This window comes from Phodopus roborovskii, unplaced genomic scaffold, assembly GCF_943737965.1.
Source record: "Phodopus roborovskii unplaced genomic scaffold, PHOROB, whole genome shotgun sequence".
Lineage (NCBI taxonomy): Eukaryota > Metazoa > Chordata > Mammalia > Rodentia > Cricetidae > Phodopus > Phodopus roborovskii.
The window spans coordinates 6213241-6233365 of record NW_026126567.1 but is presented as its reverse complement, the minus strand read 5'-3'; the positions used below and the strand labels follow the sequence as shown (position 1 = coordinate 6233365).

The following is a 20125-nucleotide window of genomic DNA, read 5'->3' as shown; positions in this document are numbered from 1 at the left end:
GTCCTTTTGTCCTGGCCCAACGCAACAGCTAGAGTTTACTGTTAAAATTAGTTTAGTCAAGTAACTTTATTTTAAAAGCAGATTGTGAATATAAGAAAACGGGACAATGACTCAAGACTCACAAATGTTAAGTGTCAAGACTCACAAATGTTAAGTGTAGGGGGGGGCTCGGGGGAGGGGGCTCATGGAAAGGGGGCGGCACTCATGGAAGGGGGTGGGGCTGTGGTGGGGACCAAAGGCCCGGGCTTCATAGTCGGGCACATGGGTTTGTGAGGAATTCACTCGTCTGGTTCCGGCTGCACGGACCTGGACCACGTTCCCAAGCTCTTGCTCAGTCTGCTTCCCCCTGTGTGCTCCGCAGGCACACAGGCTGTGCTCCTCAGACAGCCCGTGTTAGTAAAGGGTTACAACATTAGCTCTTACGTTATCACAGCGAAAAGAGGAGGGAGTCCTCCCCAGTCCTCCCAAGCTCGGGATTGCTCACGGGTTCCCTGCTCCTGCCTACAGGGCCTATGTCTGTTTACAGAGCAGACTACTTCTCATCTCCCAGCTTTCATGGTTCAGGGCAACAAGGTCCCCTGAAAAACCTAGAAACACACAGCAGAGTATCATGAAGCCATGGAAAGGAAGGGCGCTGGTGGACGGGCAGTGAGGGCACAAAGGCCATGTACTGCGTGACTCCATCTACATAAGGTTCCTAGAGCATGCTCGTTTGAGGGTATAGAACTTACGCCCGATTACCATGAGGAGGAAGGAATGAGTATGAGCGCCGCCTGACCGGTGCAGGGTTGAGGTGACAATGTCTAATAGTTACACAGCATCGCGGATTTACCAAGTGCTACTGAGTTGCGTGCTCTGAAGCTTCTTGCCATGGAACATGCTATGTTCTGTGTATTTTGCCACAATTACAAAAGCAAAGTTGGAAGAGGACCTAAGCGGTTATGTTCTGGCTTCTCCGGTTATCGTTTATTGTGACAAAAGTCACTCTCTGAAAACACACCTTCTCCTATATCAGTATAGAGTAACCGTCTCTGTCACCTCCCACAGCTACTGCAAAATCAAAGGAGACACGGAACATGACCGAAGCCATTAACTACACACAGGCTACAGTAGAGCTTTCACAGACATGTGCGTGGACCTATTACTGCCACTCACTCACTCATTCACTCACTCAGTCATTCACTCATTCACTCACTCACTCACTCACTCACTCATTCACTCACTCACTCACTCATTCACTCATTCACTCACTCACTCATTCATTTATTCACTCATTCACTCACTCACTCATTCATTTATTCACTCACTCACTCACTCTCTCACTCATTCACTCTCTCACTGCATCTGATAGGCGCTGGCTACCATGTCATGAACTGGAGACATACAGGCCAAACAACAACAACGTTTCTTGTTTGATCTCAGAATTTAAAATCATAAGAAAATCTACACTTTGTCAGAAAGCGGGCAAAGAGCAAGGAGTGGAGGGAAGTTCTGGGAAAGGGCAGAGCCCCCTCTTCTCAGGCAGAGTCCTCCCTCACATGGTGAGACCTCATCAGAGGCTGCAGGACGGAGACATCGGCAATGGCACAGGCAGGCACAGGGAATCGGGTTCAAATGCAATGGACAGCACAATGACCAGAAGTCCCCGGGGCGGGGCAGTAATCCAAATCTCACACTGTCAAGCAGTGAGGTGGAGTTCAGGTTTGTGTTACAGGAAGGGTAGGCGATGATGAGATGAGCTGAGTGCTCAGTGTCAAACCCAGGACCTTTAGAGGAGAGGATTAACAGTCTGCTGTGGCCACGAGGGGCAACCGGGTCGCCTTGCCACTGTAGTCATGCCTGCCTGCCCACTGGAATAAAGTACAACTCACAAGCGGTCATATGTGGGCAGCTCAGAGCAGAGTGTCTCTTGTGATCACGGGCTGTAAGGTGGAACGAGAGGAGAAGGCTCGTTATTATTATTATGCCACAGCATTTTGTAAAGCAAAGAGTGCTGTCAGGACAAAGGAATAGTCCTAGAGCACAGTGTACTTGAGATGAGAGCATCAGAAAACAGCACAGCTCTGAGAATCATTTCAGCTCTGCCTGCATGACGCAACAGTCCATAGCCGTGGGCCGTGGGGCCTTTGGGTTCCCCCTTTTCGCCCTTGCGCATTTAAAGTTACAGTGAGGGATACAGAGGTGGCTCGGTGGCTAAGAGCACTTGTTGCTCTTGCGGAGGACCTGGGTTCAGGTCCCAAGCACAATGGCTCATGATCACCTGTGACTCCAGACGCAGGGATTCCAGTGCCCTGTTTTGTCTTCCGTGGGCACCAGGCATGCACACAGTGCACATACATTCATACATGTAAAATAATCCTTTTTGGAACAATCACAGTGAACACTCTCTCTCTCTCTTTAAAACAGCAAGTCAACTTCCATTTCTATGTTTCAGACCTTTGCTACCTAGAAAGAGATTTGATGGGAAGATCATGGGAATGAATGTATAATAAAATGCCTTACCTATAGATGGCCAGGTCCAAGATGATCTGGTTGTGTTTATCATCATCTTTCAAAGTGAAATCAAGTCTATAAAGGACACATGGCAGGGGAGGGAAGCTTTAGTACACTGTAAAGATAACCCCATCAAATAATCTAAAGTAAAAGACAACTGGTATATAAAAATCCCTCTATGCCAAACTTACTTTGGTAATTAGACAATAAGACATCTTTTAAGAAGCCTAGGTAATCTACTGACAAATTACACTTGCTGACTCGAAAGCTTTTGGAGGTGAACCACAGGCAAAGCTCTTGCTTTGGTTTGGTGCAGGGATGGAGACACCTGGTGGCTGAAGTGATCTTTTCCTTTTGAGTTTGCTAGAACCAAACCAGAGCATGGGGTCCTTCTGGGGATGGCTGCCTCTGTGTGCTGTGCTTCCAACACCCTGTTCCTCAGGTCCCTGGCAGCTTCCTTCTTGTCCCTTGCATGTCCCCTCCCCCCTTTATCCTGGGAAAGGCTAAGACACAGCCAGAGATTTATGACATTTTCTTTAAGATATGTTAAATAGACAGGAGTCTCACAGTGATGGAGGCACTCCGAGAGGAGGCAAGGGAACCTGGGCAGGCAAGAGCCGAAGGCCCTGACCCTTCAACTACACCGCTGGCTGGGCCCTCAGTATGGCTGCGACACTGGCAGCATATCCCACACAATTACTTGCTCGGTTTCACTTTGAGTAACTCACGAATTAAGCTGTAATTGGTAAAAGCCCACCAACACTGAACAACACACACTGACCCACTCTAAGACAGAAGTGCAGGAGTTGATGTGTAGTTGGTCTCTGAAACTAAGGAAATAGAAGTATATGGTGATCCCGGGTAAAAGCCCAGGACAGGAGAATCAGAACTCAAGGGACCTGGGCTTTAGCCCCAGTGGGCAGATAACTGTCTCTGGGATGGGGACAGTGGGAGGGGCAGTGTGCTGGGGGGTTGTGAGTATTAAGTAGGGGGATGGGAAGCAGCCGTTCTCTTCCAGCCACCTGTACCAACAAACTGATGCCACCCAGCTGACTGAACATAGCAGCCCTGAACTCGGGGCTGAGGCGGGGACCTGGCACGAGTGGTGTGAACACCGTGGTAAAAGCTACGGGATGTAGTTTTTAATTACTCGCTTTTTTGTCACATTGAAAGTTTGTTCATATGATATAGTTTTATTATATTCTTTTATTCTTCCCCTAAGTTCTCCCAGATTCTCCCCTCCTCCCTGTCCAAAAAACCCCACGTTCTCTCTCTCTCTCTCTCTCTCTCTCTCTCAAACAAAACAAAACAGACAAAATCAGCAACAACAGCAGGAGCATGGAGTCCCTTGTGTGTTGGTTAAGTATTACTGCACTCGGGCCTGTCCTGGGGGGAGGTGGGCATACCCACTGCCACTCCTCCTGCTCTCCAGCGCCTATCGCCCGCAAACAGCTCCAAGATGAGGAGTGTGGGACCTTGAGCCCGCTTTCCCTTCTCTGTGCTTGGAAAGGGCATAAGACTGGATGAAGCTCTGGCCCAGGAAACACGACAAAAACCAAAAGCCAGCTGAGAAACTTCCTGTAGAGCTCATGGAAGCAGAGGATCCACCCAAGCATAAGAGCAAGAGGGAGAGTATGGTGGGGCCGGGCTTTGCATGCTCACTGTGCAAACAATGGGACTAAGGATGTTTCTGGACGATGCAATATTCAAGAAGAGACTTCATGAAGGAAAGAGCAAAGAGCCAGGCAGTGGTGGTGCACGCCTTTAATCCCAGCACTCTGGAGGCAGAGGCAGGAGGATCTCCGTGAGTTCCAGGCCAGGCTCAACAGCTAGAGCAACAGAGAGAAACCCTGCCAGGAAACCCACCCCACCCTCCAAAAGAGGAAGAAGAAATGCACAGTAGAATGTCAGAGGCTGAGTCCTGACAAGTCTGCTGAGAAATTTGGCTATTGCTTGGGGCAGAGAAGCAGAAGTTGACAGAAAATGGAAGGGGAGGTCTTACTTCTTTTTAAATTAAAGTCATTGAAATCTGCCTGTATGGTGGTGCCACTGGTCCAGTGGAGAGAAGTGCTGTACAGGAGCAGGACTAGCTGAGAAGCTAAAGCCTTTGATGGGAGGAGAAGCTGAATCAGTGAGCTAGCAAGGGGGCTCGGCCATTATAGGAGGAGATCAGTATCTACTACAGTAAACAGAAGATGCCTGGTTGATTTCATATTTTAGGTGAAGAGACAAGGTCTTTGTTTAGGACTACAGGGAGGGGAGGAGGAGGAGGAAGAGGTGTGACCCCTGACTGCAAGGGACTGAGAGGCTGTCCATCAAAACAGTACAGGGCAAACACAGTTGTCTTGAGACCTGTGGCCTTGCACCTTTACAACAAGCAGCAGGTAAAGGTGGGTACTTGGCTCCCTGCACACGGAGCAGGGGCAATGCTCGAGATTAAACAATGCCTGGACGGATGTGTGAGTTGGTGAAGATGGACAGAGAGGAGAGAGGGAGCTGAAGATTCTGCTGAGGATGAATTTCTGTGAGGGACATAAAAACCAAATCAGGAGGAGACCACAGTGTTGGGAGCATAAGCAAAGCTAGAGAGCTTGTGGATCCCTGTGTGCAAGAGCAAAGCTAGAGAGCGTGTGGATCCCTTGTGAATGGAGCCTGCGACTCCAGCAGTGTGACAGTGTGATACTGGAGATGATGCTCAGTGAGTTGATGAGGTTAAAGGCTCAGGACACGGGGTACCGATGGCAGCAGGTAGGGAAATGAGACCAGGATCTTGTGGCTGAGCTAAAGGGACAAAGACAGGTGAAAAGACACCAGGGCCGAGCACGGGGTTGGGGCGGCAGAGAAATGCGGATCTAAGTGCAAGGGTCTTCCGTGACCCGAGGGGGTAGGTGGTTGGGGACTGACTGGGGTTGTGTAGAAGTCTAAGAAGAAGGGATGAACATTCCACAGGGGCTGGGGATTTTAGGGAAAGGCAGACAGGCTGCAAGAGCTGCACCTGAGGGCTGATGGAGAGAAACAATGGGGTGAATGGTGAAGGCAGAAGCTCTGGTGTTCCTCGGTGGACACAGATACAAAGCGCCTGAAAGTGGGGGGGTGATGCTGATGATGTATCTATAAGATAAGAAAATGCAGGCAGATGGCAGACAGGGACAGGGGAGAGGAAACTGGGATGGCTACAGGTAAACGTAACTCTGATGAGGGCAGATGACCTGGTACACGGAGGAGGGACGTCCAAGGAATGGAGGGACTGGGGGGGGGGAAGGACAGTAGAGAGTAATCTCTTCGTAGAGAGCTGGCTTTAGGGCAGGTAGGGTAGTTAGTGTGGTGGGGAGAGGGTGCTCTGGCTCAGTGGAAGCGGCCCCGGTCACTTGCAGCGCCACGCCAGCGGCCCTGTCTGGAGCCACGTTCCTGTTTGCTGGATGAAAAGAGGGCATGCCGCAGGAGAGACTGGAGTCTCAGTCACGGAAATCGTCACACGAGTAGGGCAGTGTGTTTGAGTCCGACGCACCAGCTTGATCGCTACGTGACTTTGGCCATGTCGCTGGCATAAAGAGATGGGATTCTGTGGGCCAAGCATGCTGTCCGTGAAAACGAGCAATGCCTGGAATAACTCTAGACTCTTTTTGTTGTGTAATGACACAGCAAATGAAACGATGTCAACAAATGGGTTTTGAGTAATGAAATGAAGCTAACAAGATTTAGCCCATAGGCTTGTCAGTGTTGTGATTATAAAAAGTGCTGTGGGTATGCTTTCTCATTCTCAGATTTCAGACAGACAGATAGACAGACGGACAGACAGACAGGGTAGCTCAGGTATTCTGAGACTTGAGGATTTCCGGGTTTTCCTCTCTCCCTGACTGGGGTATTTATAGCAGTGACTTCCCCTTAGCTTTTGAGTGCTCTGTAGATGTGTTCCAGGCAAAATGTAGACATGAAGGAGATGCCTCGGTGTTCTCGGACAGATTGCTTGTGACAGAGTTTCAAAAATTCATAAACACAGCAATGATGCGGTGACAGCTTTCAGGCATGAAACTGTTTATGGCCCAAGATTTCATGGGATGCATAAATCACTCAGATTTCCATATGTCAGCACCATTTTCTAGAAACCATCCAAGAGAATTGCACACTAGAAATAATCAGAGATTTCTGGCTTCTAAACATGGACAAAACGACATCCCTATTACACTCATCAAACTCATCCCCCATTGGTCAATGTGCTCTCATTGGAGCAAGCCTGCCAGCCACAGGGGCCACAGCAGTGTGTGTGTGTGTGTGTGTGTGTGTGTATGTGTGTGCAGTAGTGCAGCAACCCAGGACCTCCAGTGAGACCCAGGACCTCCACTTGTCCCCACATACTTGGCTTCATTGACATTCAGCACCTTCCCATCTGCAGTGACCAAGGTCCGAGGTGGTTTCACCTTCTTCTTGTTTCCACTGAAGGTTGAGGACGATGAAGAGACCGAGGGGCAGCAGCAGTCGAGGAAAACAAAGTAAGGATAAAAATTACTAATACACCTTCATAAAATACTTTAAGAAACTTAATCAGGCATTGGTCAGCATACTCACAGAGTCCGTCCTCTTAATTCTACACTGCTAGTTAAAAATCAAGACAAGTTTTTACATGGCTATAGCTGTATCTCCAAAGCAAGTGTGTGTGTGTGTGTGTGTGTGTGTGTGTGTGTGTGTGTGTGTGTGAGACCAAGACAATATGCCAGAGAATTTGAATTGGGGAAGTAAATTCCCTTTCATGAAATACTCATGAATATTTAAGTGGGTCTATTTTATGCATGATTTACCCAGATAACTGTCAATTCTCCATGTGTATGTATGGAACGGCTGCTTTAGTTAAAATTACAACTTTTGAAATACAAGTGAAATCTATCCTGTGGAAATAAAAATACTGGTATAAGCGGCATGTGCAGACTGACATTCCTTAGGACGGCATCGTTTGCAGTGGCAAGTCCAGAGTTGCTGAAAATGTCTGTCAATGAGGGACTGGTTGGCTCCAAGGCAGCACATAATGCTGAGAAGCACCTCACATCTGTTAAAAAATGTGTTTGCATTTTAGGAACTGATGAAGGAAGATGGTGGGTGGTGTATTTAGCAAGCAAAGGTACACCATGGAAGTTTACTTTCTTGTGTGGAGCTGGGGATTTAATGAAGGGTGCTGGCATGCCGGGAAAGCACACTAAAGGCAGTATTTCCAGCCGTCTTTCTACTTGGTTTCTCGATTGCCGCTGACAATCATAGAAAACATTGCTTTCCATTCTCCTTTCATCTCACTGCCAGACAGGCAACTGTTTCAGGGCTCACTGATGTCATCCCCAAGCTCACAAGTCCCAAGTGTCCCTGTCAGTGACATGCTTTACATGCTAGCTATCGTTCAGCACTGACGGGAAGTGGGAAGGAACCGAGCCTGTTTATGAAATGGTGCAGCCGGCAGAACATTGCTTACAGATCCTACACCTCGGCTCTTCAAATTGGCATGGCACTGGGAACGTCCAGGAAAGTTGTACCATGAGAATGAAAACCTTAATGAAACCAACTCTCATTCTTTCTTTTGCAAATCTACAGAGCAGACTTACAGAAACCCATCCACTCCGCAAAACCATCTTTCCCTTTGAGGCTTAGGCTGTGTTTCTAACCTAGGCCATGCTATTTCTAGGTATGGGTAAAGCAGCTAAAAGGAGATAAAGCAAAACCCCATCAAAATGTCATAATCCGTGATGTTCTAAACTTATATTTTATGTTAATAGAAGTTAACCAATACCATTCAACAAAAACGCTATATTTAGAAAGGCAAGATTCATGGGTGACGGTTAATAGTGCTTTGGCACAGGTAAAACATGTGTAATCATGAACATACAGTTCACGAGAGAGTGTTGTCTCGTTCAATCACAGGGAGTGAAATACCTTAATTTTTCCTGGGCTTCACGCTGTTTTTCCATGTGTCTAAGAGTTTCCAATCTCGATTCAGGAGTAAACAAAGAGGGTTTGTTCCAGAATGCCATGTCATCTTCATTTTCGTCTGATTTCTTCGTGCTGTGTTCCTCTTCTTGTGTCTCTGAAACCTGGAGACGGTCTTTGTTCTCTAAGGAAGATGGACTAGAGCAAAGCAAACAGACCCCAGAGCGTGTGAGCCAAAGAATGCTTCCTCTTAAATTCCTTATACTTGCCTCTGTTAACTTCATATCTGAGAATGGCAAATGTCCTTGGCAGTTCACATGAGCTGAGTTGGAGGACATTATTGCCTTGGCACCAAGACAGAGCCTCATCATCTTAAAAATACTGTAGTAGCCAGTCTCAGTGTGCATGAGCCTAGTTAACATGAACTGGTGTGGGAGCTCTACAAATAACAGAGATCCCTGAGCTCTCCTCAGACCTTGTTCACAGATACGGAGTGGGACCCATGGGTCCCTGCTGTGTCTTGTGGAAAGTTCTGATGATCTCCTGAGCTTGGGCATCACTGAACCTTTGCAGTTTCCCCACATCCGGCCCTACCCCTATCACAGCATCCCCGCATCCGGGCCTACCCCTACCACAGCATCCCCACATCCGGCCCTACCCCTATCACACCATCCCCACATCCGGCCCTACCCCTATCACAGCATCCCCACATCCGGCCCTACCCCTATCACACCATCCCCACATCCGGCCCTACCCCTATCACACCATCCCCACATCCGGCCCTACCCCTATCACACCATCCCCACATCCGGCCCTACCCCTAACACAGCATCCCCGCATCCGGCCCTACCCCTATCACAGCATCCCTTCTCTACACTGCTCCTGGTTCTGGCTCTAGTAGGCAATTTGGTCATTCGACTTCCATGTTCTTCAATAATTTCCCCTCTACACACTCTTGAGAGACATGAAGACATGAGAGACTTTTTGTGGCTTGCCTCTGTATTTTCATGGTTAACGTCTAATTGAGCTACCTCATCTGGTAGCGGCTCTCTGTTCTCTTTTACCCCGCTTTGTGTATGGTCTGTGAATTAAATGATCTCTCTGTGTTGAATGAGCACTTTATGAACTATTCAACATTCGTTCAACATGAATTCAAGACATTCACTGAGCCGGAATCCTGGGCACTATAGATCATGAGATCACTTTCACTTTCGGGACATGATTCTGTTCTAGTCGAGAGAAAATGATGCCAGCACACAATAAACACTGGCATGGATTCTCTCCTCTCATCACTCCCCAGAATACACACTTTGTTAAAGAAAGCGGTACTCAATGTAAACGTATCTAAAGCTATTAGTTCTAGGCATATTAAATAATTACTGTGTTGGAGAATATTATTTTCAGCTGTGTGACTTTTGTTTGCACTGCATTTGGTTAATTCTGTGAAGCTGTGTGACTGTGCCTGTCTAAAACACCTGGTGGTCCTAATAAAGAGCTGAACAGCCAATAGCGAGGCAGGAACAAGGGTAGGCAGGGCTGACAAGGCAGAGAGTATAAATAGAAGGAGAACTGAGCCGCCCAGCCGCCCAGCCGCCCAGCCAGACATGCAGTAAGAATGAAAGAAAGATATACAGAAGTAAGAAATGGAAAAGCCCAGGGGCAAAAGATGAGTGGAATAATTTAAGATAAGAAAAGCTGGCAAAACAAGCCAAGCTAAAGACCGGCATTCCTAGCTCAGAATAAGCCTCCGTGTGTGATTTTCTGGGAACTATGTCGTGGGCTCCCTAAAAAAGGACAAGTAAAAGAGTAGAACACCAACAATATTACTCAGTATTTGTTAGGTTTGGGGGTTGTTACTGGAAAAGCCTCATTAGTTGATCTTCAGAAAGAACACTGTTTTTATAAAGGCATTGAAGGGACAAAATTACTAAAATTTAGATACTCCAGGCAGAACATAGATAAAGGTTCTGCTTGGGTTTCTTTACATGCAATAAACTGCAACTATGTCAGTGAATAAAACAATGAAAATAGCTGAAAAGAAGGGCTTCGCCCTAGAGCTAAAGTTCTTTCTGGTACAGAAATAGCAACCTACAGGGGATGAGGACCATTCTACGATATACTGGTGAATTATGGGAATAATTAGCTCCATTCTTAACTTTTTTTTTCCTATAAAGTGACTACTTGCCTTACTTTCACCCTTTACAATCTAAAACTTTAAAAATGGCTAAAGAAGAGTCAGAGATAGCCTCTGTTCTTGATGATAGGAGTCCCATAAGACGGCCAAGCTGCACGACTGGACCATATGCAGAGTGCCCAGGTCAGTCCCATGCAGCCTCCTCCGGTTGTTGGTTCAGTCTCTGCGAGCCTTCCCATGGAGACCTCTCTGGCTCCCACTCCTTTCCCCCACCTTTGCAGGGTCCCCAAACTCAGCCGCGGGTCTCTGCATCTGCCTCCTTCAGTTGATGACCCCTCTCTGATGACAGAGGGCCAAGGCACCAGTCTGGTCACAGGAGAAGGCCAGTTCAGGCTGCTTTTCCAGCATTGTGACTCTTTTACTGGCTTCTGGGACCCTGCTCCTCACACCATGTCCAGTCTTAATACATGGGGAAGTGCTTAGTCTTACTCTAACTTGGTATGTCGTGATTTGTTGATACTCGTGGGAGATCTGCCCTTTCCTGGATGGAGACAGAAGAGGAAGGGATTGGGAGGTGGGAGAGGAGCGAGGAGGGAGGCTGTGGCTAGGATGCAAAATAAACAGAGGAGTAAAAAATGCTTAAAAAGAAAGCTCTACTTGTGAAAGACTAACACTACTATTCAATAAATGGCGCCTAGTGACGTGCTGCCCACAATGAGCACACCACTCTCCCAACATCACAGACACGTCTTACCACAGATGGTAATTAATACAAGGACCCAAGATTGAGAGGGTGCCCAGAGTGAGAGACTTTGGAGCTTTCAGCCCTAAATGGGATGCCCTCTCAAACCTCTACCCTCAAGGCTCAGAGGTCTATGTGGAAGAGGAGACAGAAAGATTTTTAGAGCCTGAGGTGATGAATGACTCCAAGGAAACTTCCACACACATGAAGACAGATGAACACACCAACTCAGAGCAACTGTGGGAGCATGCACAAGACCTGCACAGGTTCAAGCCAGACAAAATCCCATCGCTGAAAATGGGAAGTAGACACAAAGTATCACCCCTAACCAAGACATTATTTGCAGGTGATGGTTGTTAGAGTAGGAAACTCAGGTTTTTCCAATGGAGTCACTGAATAAAATAATACAAATCACTGAAAAAAAGTGTTTTGCCCTAGAGCTAAAGTGTGATTATATCAACCACATTCCATGGTGGGCTGCATGCCCTGTGGAACTGGTCAATACAAAATCAGACTCTCTCTCTCTCTCTCTCTCTCTCTCTCTCTCTCTCTCTCTCTCTCTGTGTGTGTGTGTGTCCCCGTGCACATGCATGAGCACATGAGCACTGGTTTTTTTTTGTCTTGTTTTGTTTTGTAAGAGAGAGAACATGAAGTAGGTGGGTAGGGAGACAGGAAGAGCTAGGGGGAGTTAGTGAAGAGGATAGACTATCATCAAAACACATGAAATAACATTCTCAATAAGTAAATAAAACATAGAAAATATTTTAGAAAAGAAAAGCCAGCAGAAGCATTAGCTAAGTGACTTAAGTCTCTATTGAATCCAAACATACATGGCTGGTGATAAAGTGTCAGGTCGCTAGAGAGTGAATGAAATCCCACCTTAAGCATTCCCTTCTGCTCACTCTCTTTTGTCCCTCTCCCCACCCATCACTGTTCTAGACCTAAATCACTGTTCTAGAATAAATTCATTTTAGCTAAGATGCACTTCCCGGCCCTAAAATGTCTACAGTTTAAATCAAACTCAAGACATACTTCTAAGCTGAAGGCTTGTAATACCTCTCCAAGTTCCAATCTATCTTGGCCCAACTCACAGTTGGTTTTTCCTGGGAGAGAGGCCCAGTGAACTCCAACTCCCCTGCCTCGTGTGTTTTCCATCTCTGCGCCCATCGTTACGCCTGGTTTGGTCTTGTCTGGGAGCAGGGGAAGGGGCAGGAGGTGAGTGTCACCACCCACTTGACCACTGCCCCTTTAGCCTTGCTGCTACCGCCCTTCTGTCCAGACAACGGCTTCTCTCTTCCAGGGTGTCTTAGTTTCAGAGATACCACAAGAGTTCTCCAACCACACTGTTTCCTGACGAGGTGGTCAATATACTTGGCTGATCCTTCTGGGACAACTCATGAGTGCCTGACACTGACAATTCAGGCCACAGTCTCTTCCTGTGGCCACCACCTTGGTAGCACCCCTTTACAACACCTCACACCTGATTCCTCCTAACCTGGAGACTTTGCCTGTGAGACGGTTCCAGGGCACCACCATGTGAAATGTGGACGGTGGTGACCCTTTAATGTTCACTGACCGCTAGGCTGCTGCAACTCATTACCCATCTTTCTCACTGTTCATTCGCCTGCACTTCCGGTAGACCCTGAATCTCAGTGACATTTTTTTTTTTTCCTGAAGCCTTAGGGGAGATGCTTCCTTTTCCTCCCCAACTAAGCCAATGACTCAATACATCAGCAAGTAACCTAGTCTACATCACTGATGGAGCTTGAGTATACACAGACATTCCTTGAAGGATGAGTACAGAGGGACGCATGTCATGTTGTGGAGGATGGAGTTCATGAGCAAGACAAAAAAGGACTGACATAAGTTTAACTACATGAAGACATTTTGTCACTATGTAGTCCTGGCTGGCCTGGAACTCACAAGATTTGCCTGCCTCTGCTTTCCGGTTGCTGGGGTTAAAGGAGTGAGCCACCATACCCAGCTCCATTAAAATATATGCAGACTTAAAGGCAGCCAACATCACTGAAGATGAAGAGGGACCAGAGCAATATTCAACAGGCATCTAATGTTTTTGTGGCATGTCATTTTCTCCCAAGAGATTCATTGCAAGCGTGCACATGACTGTCACTCATTCTGTCTGGGTGTTTGAACAATAGTGTCTCGCTTAGTTATTTATAAAGTATTTATATACATCTGAAATATTTTATAATTATTATTTTCTCAATTTTAAGAACTATTTAAAACTTGTTCATGGGGAATTGAATCAAGGGACTATAGTTGGATTCACCTAAAATAAATACCATGAAAAATTCAGATTCATAAGATCAATTAGAGAGTTATTAATCACATTTAAAAATATATTCACTATATAATTCACAAAATAGAACATTTTATGATGCAATCAGAATTATTCATTTCATAATTGTGTTATTTGCATTTAACTTTCTAAACTATTCCTGCCTTAGAAATCGAGGCACACCTGTTCGTTCATCTTTCCTGTACATGTTTAGAGAGATTTCTTTTGGGATAATTTCAGATGCAAATGCAAGTTGCTGGTTGGGAAAGGCAATTCTTCTAAGGGAAGAAATCCTTCTAGAATCATCATCAAGGGATACTCATGATGCCCCACGCCTTCCCATGTTACATGCTAGAGCTTAACTGATGCTGCGAACACCTTGGGGAGGAAATACTGCTGCTGTTTTAATGGGAGTTAGCAAGACACCGAACCACTGGTCTACGCACCAAACAGCATGAGTGTCCGTGTGCGGACACCCGGCAGAGCCTGGGTGGCTTTTCTTCTTGTCCTCATCTTCTTCCTGGAGTTTCCTCTGAGCCTCCTCTTTCTCTTTGGCCCGTCTAAGGCAGTAAGCTTTCTCCTGCTCTCTGATTTGCTGTTCAACGGCTGGGTAGTTCTGCGATGCCTGGATCCTTTCAGACCGCTCTATTTCTTTGCCATCCAACCACTTAAACAAAAAGCAATAAGAAGTACAATTATTCAATTCAGCAAGCAAAGTGATCCGTGCCTATAGTGCTAGCAACTCAGGTGACTGAGCCCGGACTACCAGGAGTTCAAGGCCAGACTATGCCAACTTGAAAAGGTAGGAAGGAGGGCGGGGAGGGGGGGGAGTAAGGAAGGAGAGGAAGAGGGAGGATGAGAAGGATCAGCCTTAAGCTTGTGTTGATTGATACATTTTTTAAATTAGAAATAATATTGCCATAGCAACAGAGAGTTAAAACAAAGTAATTAATGAGGAGTATCAGAAATGTTTGTCTGAATCAATGCTTAATTCATACAAGTAATAAAGTTTACAAAGCACCCTTGCTGGAAATAAGTTGGTCTTCTGTCAAAATAATTGATGACAAGTTCTCAAAATATTTCTATTAATTTCATAACTGCTCACTATATTAAGGGTGCTGGTGCTTACATCAAACCACAGCTCCTCTCACAATGGCATCCTGCAAGCCTCTTCATGGAAAGGACCTTATACAAGGAACTCCAGCTCAGGTCAGCTCATGTGCCACCTTTGAAGATTGGTCTTTGTTATAGACAGTGTTTACACAATATTTGTAGCATTTTTTCCATATTAAAATGTGTGCATAGAGGGTGAGATGGTGGCCCAGTCAGTACATTGCTTGCTGCACAAGCATAAGGGCTGTGTTCTACCCCCTCGTCCCCAGGTAAAAAGCTAGGTGTGCGGCTGGTGCATACCCGAACACAGGTAAGACCCCGGAGCCCTTTGGCCAGCTGGCCTACCCTTATTGATGAGCCCCAGGTCCCAGTAAGAGTCCCCATATAAAAACAACCAACAAAGTGTAAACAAGGTGGCTTCTGAGGAGGAATAATACCTGAACTGTCTGCATATAAATACAATCCCGGTATGTATGTATGCCCTCCACATGAATACACAGGTACATACATGCATGCCCCGCCCCCAAACACACATAAGCAAATGGAGAAAACAAAATGCCAACTAAAATGTGAAATGCCAAAGCTGCCTGTTCAAAGAGGGCTATTAATAGATTGATGCGCTTGGCCAACAGTGGTTTCCTTAGGTGCCTGAGATTCAGTCACTCTGAATGTCACCTCATCTGGTCAAAGAGATGTGATGTGACATAGGTAGTGATCTTGAGTGGGCAGGTGTGTCCCCATCGGGTCACACAGAAGCAAGAAATTTGCAAGAGCAAGCGCAAGCCTCAGGGTTGCAGAAGTCGGTGAGGACAGAGGACTTGAACTTGTGAATTCCATAGTCTGACTAGTTCCTGGATCCATCTGACTACTCACAATTGCCTACTGAAGGGCATCTAAAGTACTGTTTTCCTTACACAACCTCAGCTCTTTTTAAAAAAGCCATTCTTGACCATTTAAAAACAAGTTTAGGGGTGTCTTTCTTCTCATTGTGTATGAAGAGACAGATCATGTTATTAAATTTCATTATATAAAACAGAAAGAAAAGAAGGGAGGGAGGGAGGGTAAGAGAGAGGGGGAGAGAGAGAGAAAGAAAAAAAGGGAAGAAAGGAAAGGGAGGGAGGGAGGAAAAAAGAAAGAAAACCCAAGAAAAAAGAAAGGGAGGGAGGAAGGAAGGAAGGAAGGAAGGAAAGAAGGAAAGAAGGAAGGAAGGAAGGAAAGAAGGAAGGAAGAAAGGAAGGAAGGAAGGGAGGGAGGAAGGAAGGAAGGAAGGAAGGGAGGGAGGAAGGAAGGAAGGAAGAAAAAGAAAGGAAACCCAGGAAGCGGCCATAAACCCAAAGGTCCAAAGGTACAGTCTCCCTCTAGAGGTGGCAAACAGCAAGGCACATGTTTCCCCTATTGCTAACAGCCTGCCAGCACCTACATTTCTGCCTCTATACCTACATTTCACCTTCCAGGCCTCTGACCTTCAGAACCCTAAGGTGAATTTGCCTTGCTCTAAGGCTTTGCATTTGTGTTAATCTGCTGAAACGGGAATAGGAAACCAGCACAAAGTGAATATAATGAAATACAAATTTAATGAAGTGTAAAATTTCCAACTACTGGGATAAGCTATATCGTACGTTAAAATGATAATGAAGAGATTAAGAAACGTGTTTTTAAGAGACTCATACAGCTGCTGTGCATAGGCTAGAGATTTCACTTTCAGCTTCCTGGCAGCCACACTAAAAGAGAAAAACACTATGAGTTGGGTGTTTGGTTTTCACTCTCTTGAATTTTAAAATCTATTAATTTCTGGCTTTCATCTAATATCTTGCTTTGAAACATGTCTTAAAAGTGGGATGTCACAGTGGGGATCAGGGAAAGGTTACGTGCTATCTGTTCAGGAATACATTAGATGAGTCCCAGGCTTTCAAAGGCTCTTTGTCTCCAGCATCTGTCCACGAGGACTGAGACCAGAGTGGCAAATTTACCTCCAATTGAAGCAATCATTTAAGGTAATAAGTGGCTGCAGTGAACTCTCTAAAAGCAACTCAGTATAAGCTTGAGTTAAGGTCTAATCAAGTTGGAAAATTCTCAATGAAATATATTCATGACATAAGTAAAATAAATCTCTGCAATAAGCAAATATGAAAGTTTGTAGGTAAATATTAGTATATGTATGTAAATGAGACCACAAAATGTTAATACAAATACGGATTAAACGTTATTTCATTAGATTGGGAGAGTTTAGCTAAATAGAATTTTTAACCTAGGGTTCTGATAAACTTGGGGAAGCAAAGTACTGTCCTTGGTTGTGTCTGGACCATATTTGCCTGTTTGATTTAGAATGCCTTCATAAATGTTTTAAATCTTTATTTGATCGCATGTACTGCTCCTAAGAACACGGCTAAAGACCCCTCTATCACCTTCCAGACTAGAGACCTCAGAGAACTGGCCTTGTGCCCAGCCACCTAGTGCAGGGACCTCATTTACTTGAAGATGTCTTCTAGGTGATGTTCAAACTCCTCCCATGTACTTTCCAAGTCTGAACAGCCCCTTCTGAACTAGGCAGGCCTAGAGCAGCAAAGGCAGGGGAAGCTTTAGCATTTCATGGCCTTCCTCCTCCAGGCTGGCTCCCTGGACCTGGAGTGTGTCTATGCTTGGTGATGATACTTTGTCGGGGTCCACACTGATGATACCCATGCATGGGTATGCTCCAGTGATACCTTCACTGGCACATGCTCGCTGATGAGACCTGTGAATGGGCCACTGAAGCGGAAAGCAACCGAGCTTGACTCGGGCCTTCACTGAGGAACCTACAGGAACAATGGACATGCAGCCAGAGGTGAGTAAGATAAAAGGGGTCTGCGGCTCACGGGTTGGATCCTGAGGAATACTGTGCTGTGGGCTTCCATGGTCAGTGCCCACTCACTCACTGCCTAGAGTGGTGCAGACATCAGGAAACACTTGCAAAGGTTGGGCCTCCTCACAACTCCTCTCTCCTTGGAGGCTGAACTGAGGTTCTAACTCCAGGGTCACAAACTGGACTGTTTGGACATAGGGACAAGGTAGGCAAAATTCACTGGGGGGAGGGGCGACATATTGGAGTAATCCCATATAACTGGTGTGATTACAAAAAGAACTCCATGTGAAGGAACAGAGGCCCAAGAACAGTGTGAAGAGACTAAGGCAGAGGTCAGAGTGAGAAGCATACATGCCAAGGAATGCCAAGTAGTGCCGGCCAGACCTACTATGCAGGAGGCAGGCATAGTCTCCCTCACTGACCGGAGGAGGACCTGACTCAGTGTATTTTTCTATAACTTCATCTGGACCATCTGTTCCCCAGAGCTATGGATGGGATAAGTACTTTCTGTCATTTAAGCCACAGATAGACTGTGTAGATTAACACATCTGCCACTGCCGTTACTTTCAAACACACCTCACAGGCTCCCGGTGACATGGCAACAAAGATTCGAACGTGCATTGCTGTTTCTAAACACCAGTGAACACATTTCTTAATATTATTTGTTCTCAAGCAACACTGGCCTTCTGGAGGAGCTGTGTGAGTGCAGCCTTCCCAGAGAACTTGACCCAATGGTTTGCATCACTCAGCAGAAGCGTGTGCGTGTGCGTGTGCGTGTGTGTGCGTGTGCGTGTGTGTGCGTGTGTGTGTGAGTGTGTGTGTATGCACGCGCGCACTCCTTCACTCGCATGCCTGTGTGCCTGCGTGTGTTGCCTACATGCGCGCACGCGCGCGTGTGTGTGCGCATGCCTGCATGCATGCATGTGATGGATGGTGGGGACTCTGAGAACTAAGCCAATCGATGTCACAAAACCAATGCATTTCAGTATTCTTGTTGCTGAAGCCTAGAGCCACGCACGGGCTGAGAGCTTCAGACTTGGGTGAAAACTAATATCCTCCCTTTAATATTCTCAGTGGTATACTTTTTCTAGAATCACCTTTCTCCTAAATAGTAGATCTAAAATCATTCTAAATAAGATTAGTTCTAACATTATTAGATTTTGGAAATATAGTGGCAAAATGTGAAAGAGCGCAGTAAGGTACACGGTTCAGTTTTAACTGTTATCCCTGACCTGTAGTTCCTTCCCCAAAGTGCGTCATGGAACATCTACAATGTCCTGCTGCCTTTAGGGGATCATAGCAAATTCTCTACAGCTGAGGTCCGACTCAGCTGGTATAGTGCTTGCCTCACAAGCATAAAGACATGAGTCTGATCCCTAGACCTCACATAAAAATGCCAGGCATGGTGACACATGCTCACTCCCACCATTTAGGGAAGCAGATGAAGGAAGATGCTGGGTTTCACTGGCCAGCCTATCTAGGCTGATTGGCGAGCTTCAGGTGAGTGAGACACCTTGCCCCAAAAGAGGTGGAGGGTGTACTTGAGCATGACACTGGGTTGTTCCCTGGTTTATATACACACACGCACGCACACACACACACACAGAGAGAGAGAGAGAGAGAGAGAGAGAGAGAGAGAGAGAGAGAAGTTCTCTGAGCTTACTTGTAGCAAGGCCCTCCTCATTCAGCAGGGTTCCTGACCCATTGAGAACAAAGGGCGGAGGACCTCAGTAGACCTATGCCATAAGGGTCTATAAAATCAGAAACATAACATTCAAAAGACTCCCTTGTCACTGACCATGTGCAGGTCCCTGAAGAGCGGCATGCTCAGATAGGACATGAGAGCTCCAAGCTTTCTCTCTCACACCTCATCTGCGCATCTCTTTAAATGGACTCTTTGGAATAGCCTTCATAATAATAATATATATAAATACATAAAAAGAAGTGTCTTTCAGAGTCCTGTGAGCTGTTGACACAAATGAATAAAAACTGAGGAAGGGATCGTGGGAACCCTGATTATAAGTCAGAACCACAGATTAAAAACTCCCAGGACGGGACTGGTCTTGCAGGCTTGGGATGAGGTCTGAACACCATATCAGGGTAGCATCCAGAGTGAACCAGATTGAGGACAACCAGCTGCTGAAGAAATGAGTCACTGCTTGATGTGCACAAGAAACCCTGGTACATTTGGTGTCAGAAATCTATTGTTCTGGATAGAGAAGGGGGGGCAGTGAAAGCAACTGCTTTTGCTTGACACACACAACACAACAGTGGCCCTCCGGTGAGTGCTTGAAGCATCAGCCCAGGGTTGTTAGATGTTTAAATCTCATGCCCCTTGCCATTCAAACCCACTCAGAAGTCTTGAGGATAGGGCATGGTAAGCTGTTTACTTTGTTTTGACTGCTTGTAGCTGTTTTGAAGCAGGTCTCCTCGTGTAGCCCTGGCTGGCTTCGAACTCACTGTGTAGAACAGGTTGGCCCTGAACCCGCTCCAGTCCTACCTCTCATGCTGGGATCCCAGTGCTGACATGTTAGTAGTAATGGAGGGTGTACGGCAAAGGATGACCCGACTGGTCAGTAAATGGCTACCTTCTGT

The 20125-nt window shown here is 46.3% G+C and overlaps 1 protein-coding gene across 1 annotated transcript in view; it reads right to left on the bottom strand.

The window, feature by feature from the left end:
- Dnaaf11 (dynein axonemal assembly factor 11) overlaps positions 1-20125 on the bottom strand; it is an 88093-nt gene that overhangs the window by 37934 nt on the left and 30034 nt on the right. The window contains exons 5-8 of the mRNA XM_051202488.1: positions 14022-14242; positions 8407-8598; positions 6850-6927; positions 2503-2568 (exon numbers count right to left, since the gene is read on the bottom strand). Coding sequence (XP_051058445.1) covers positions 2503-2568; positions 6850-6927; positions 8407-8598; positions 14022-14242 — 557 coding nt within the window. The remainder of the gene's footprint in view (positions 1-2502; positions 2569-6849; positions 6928-8406; positions 8599-14021; positions 14243-20125) is intronic.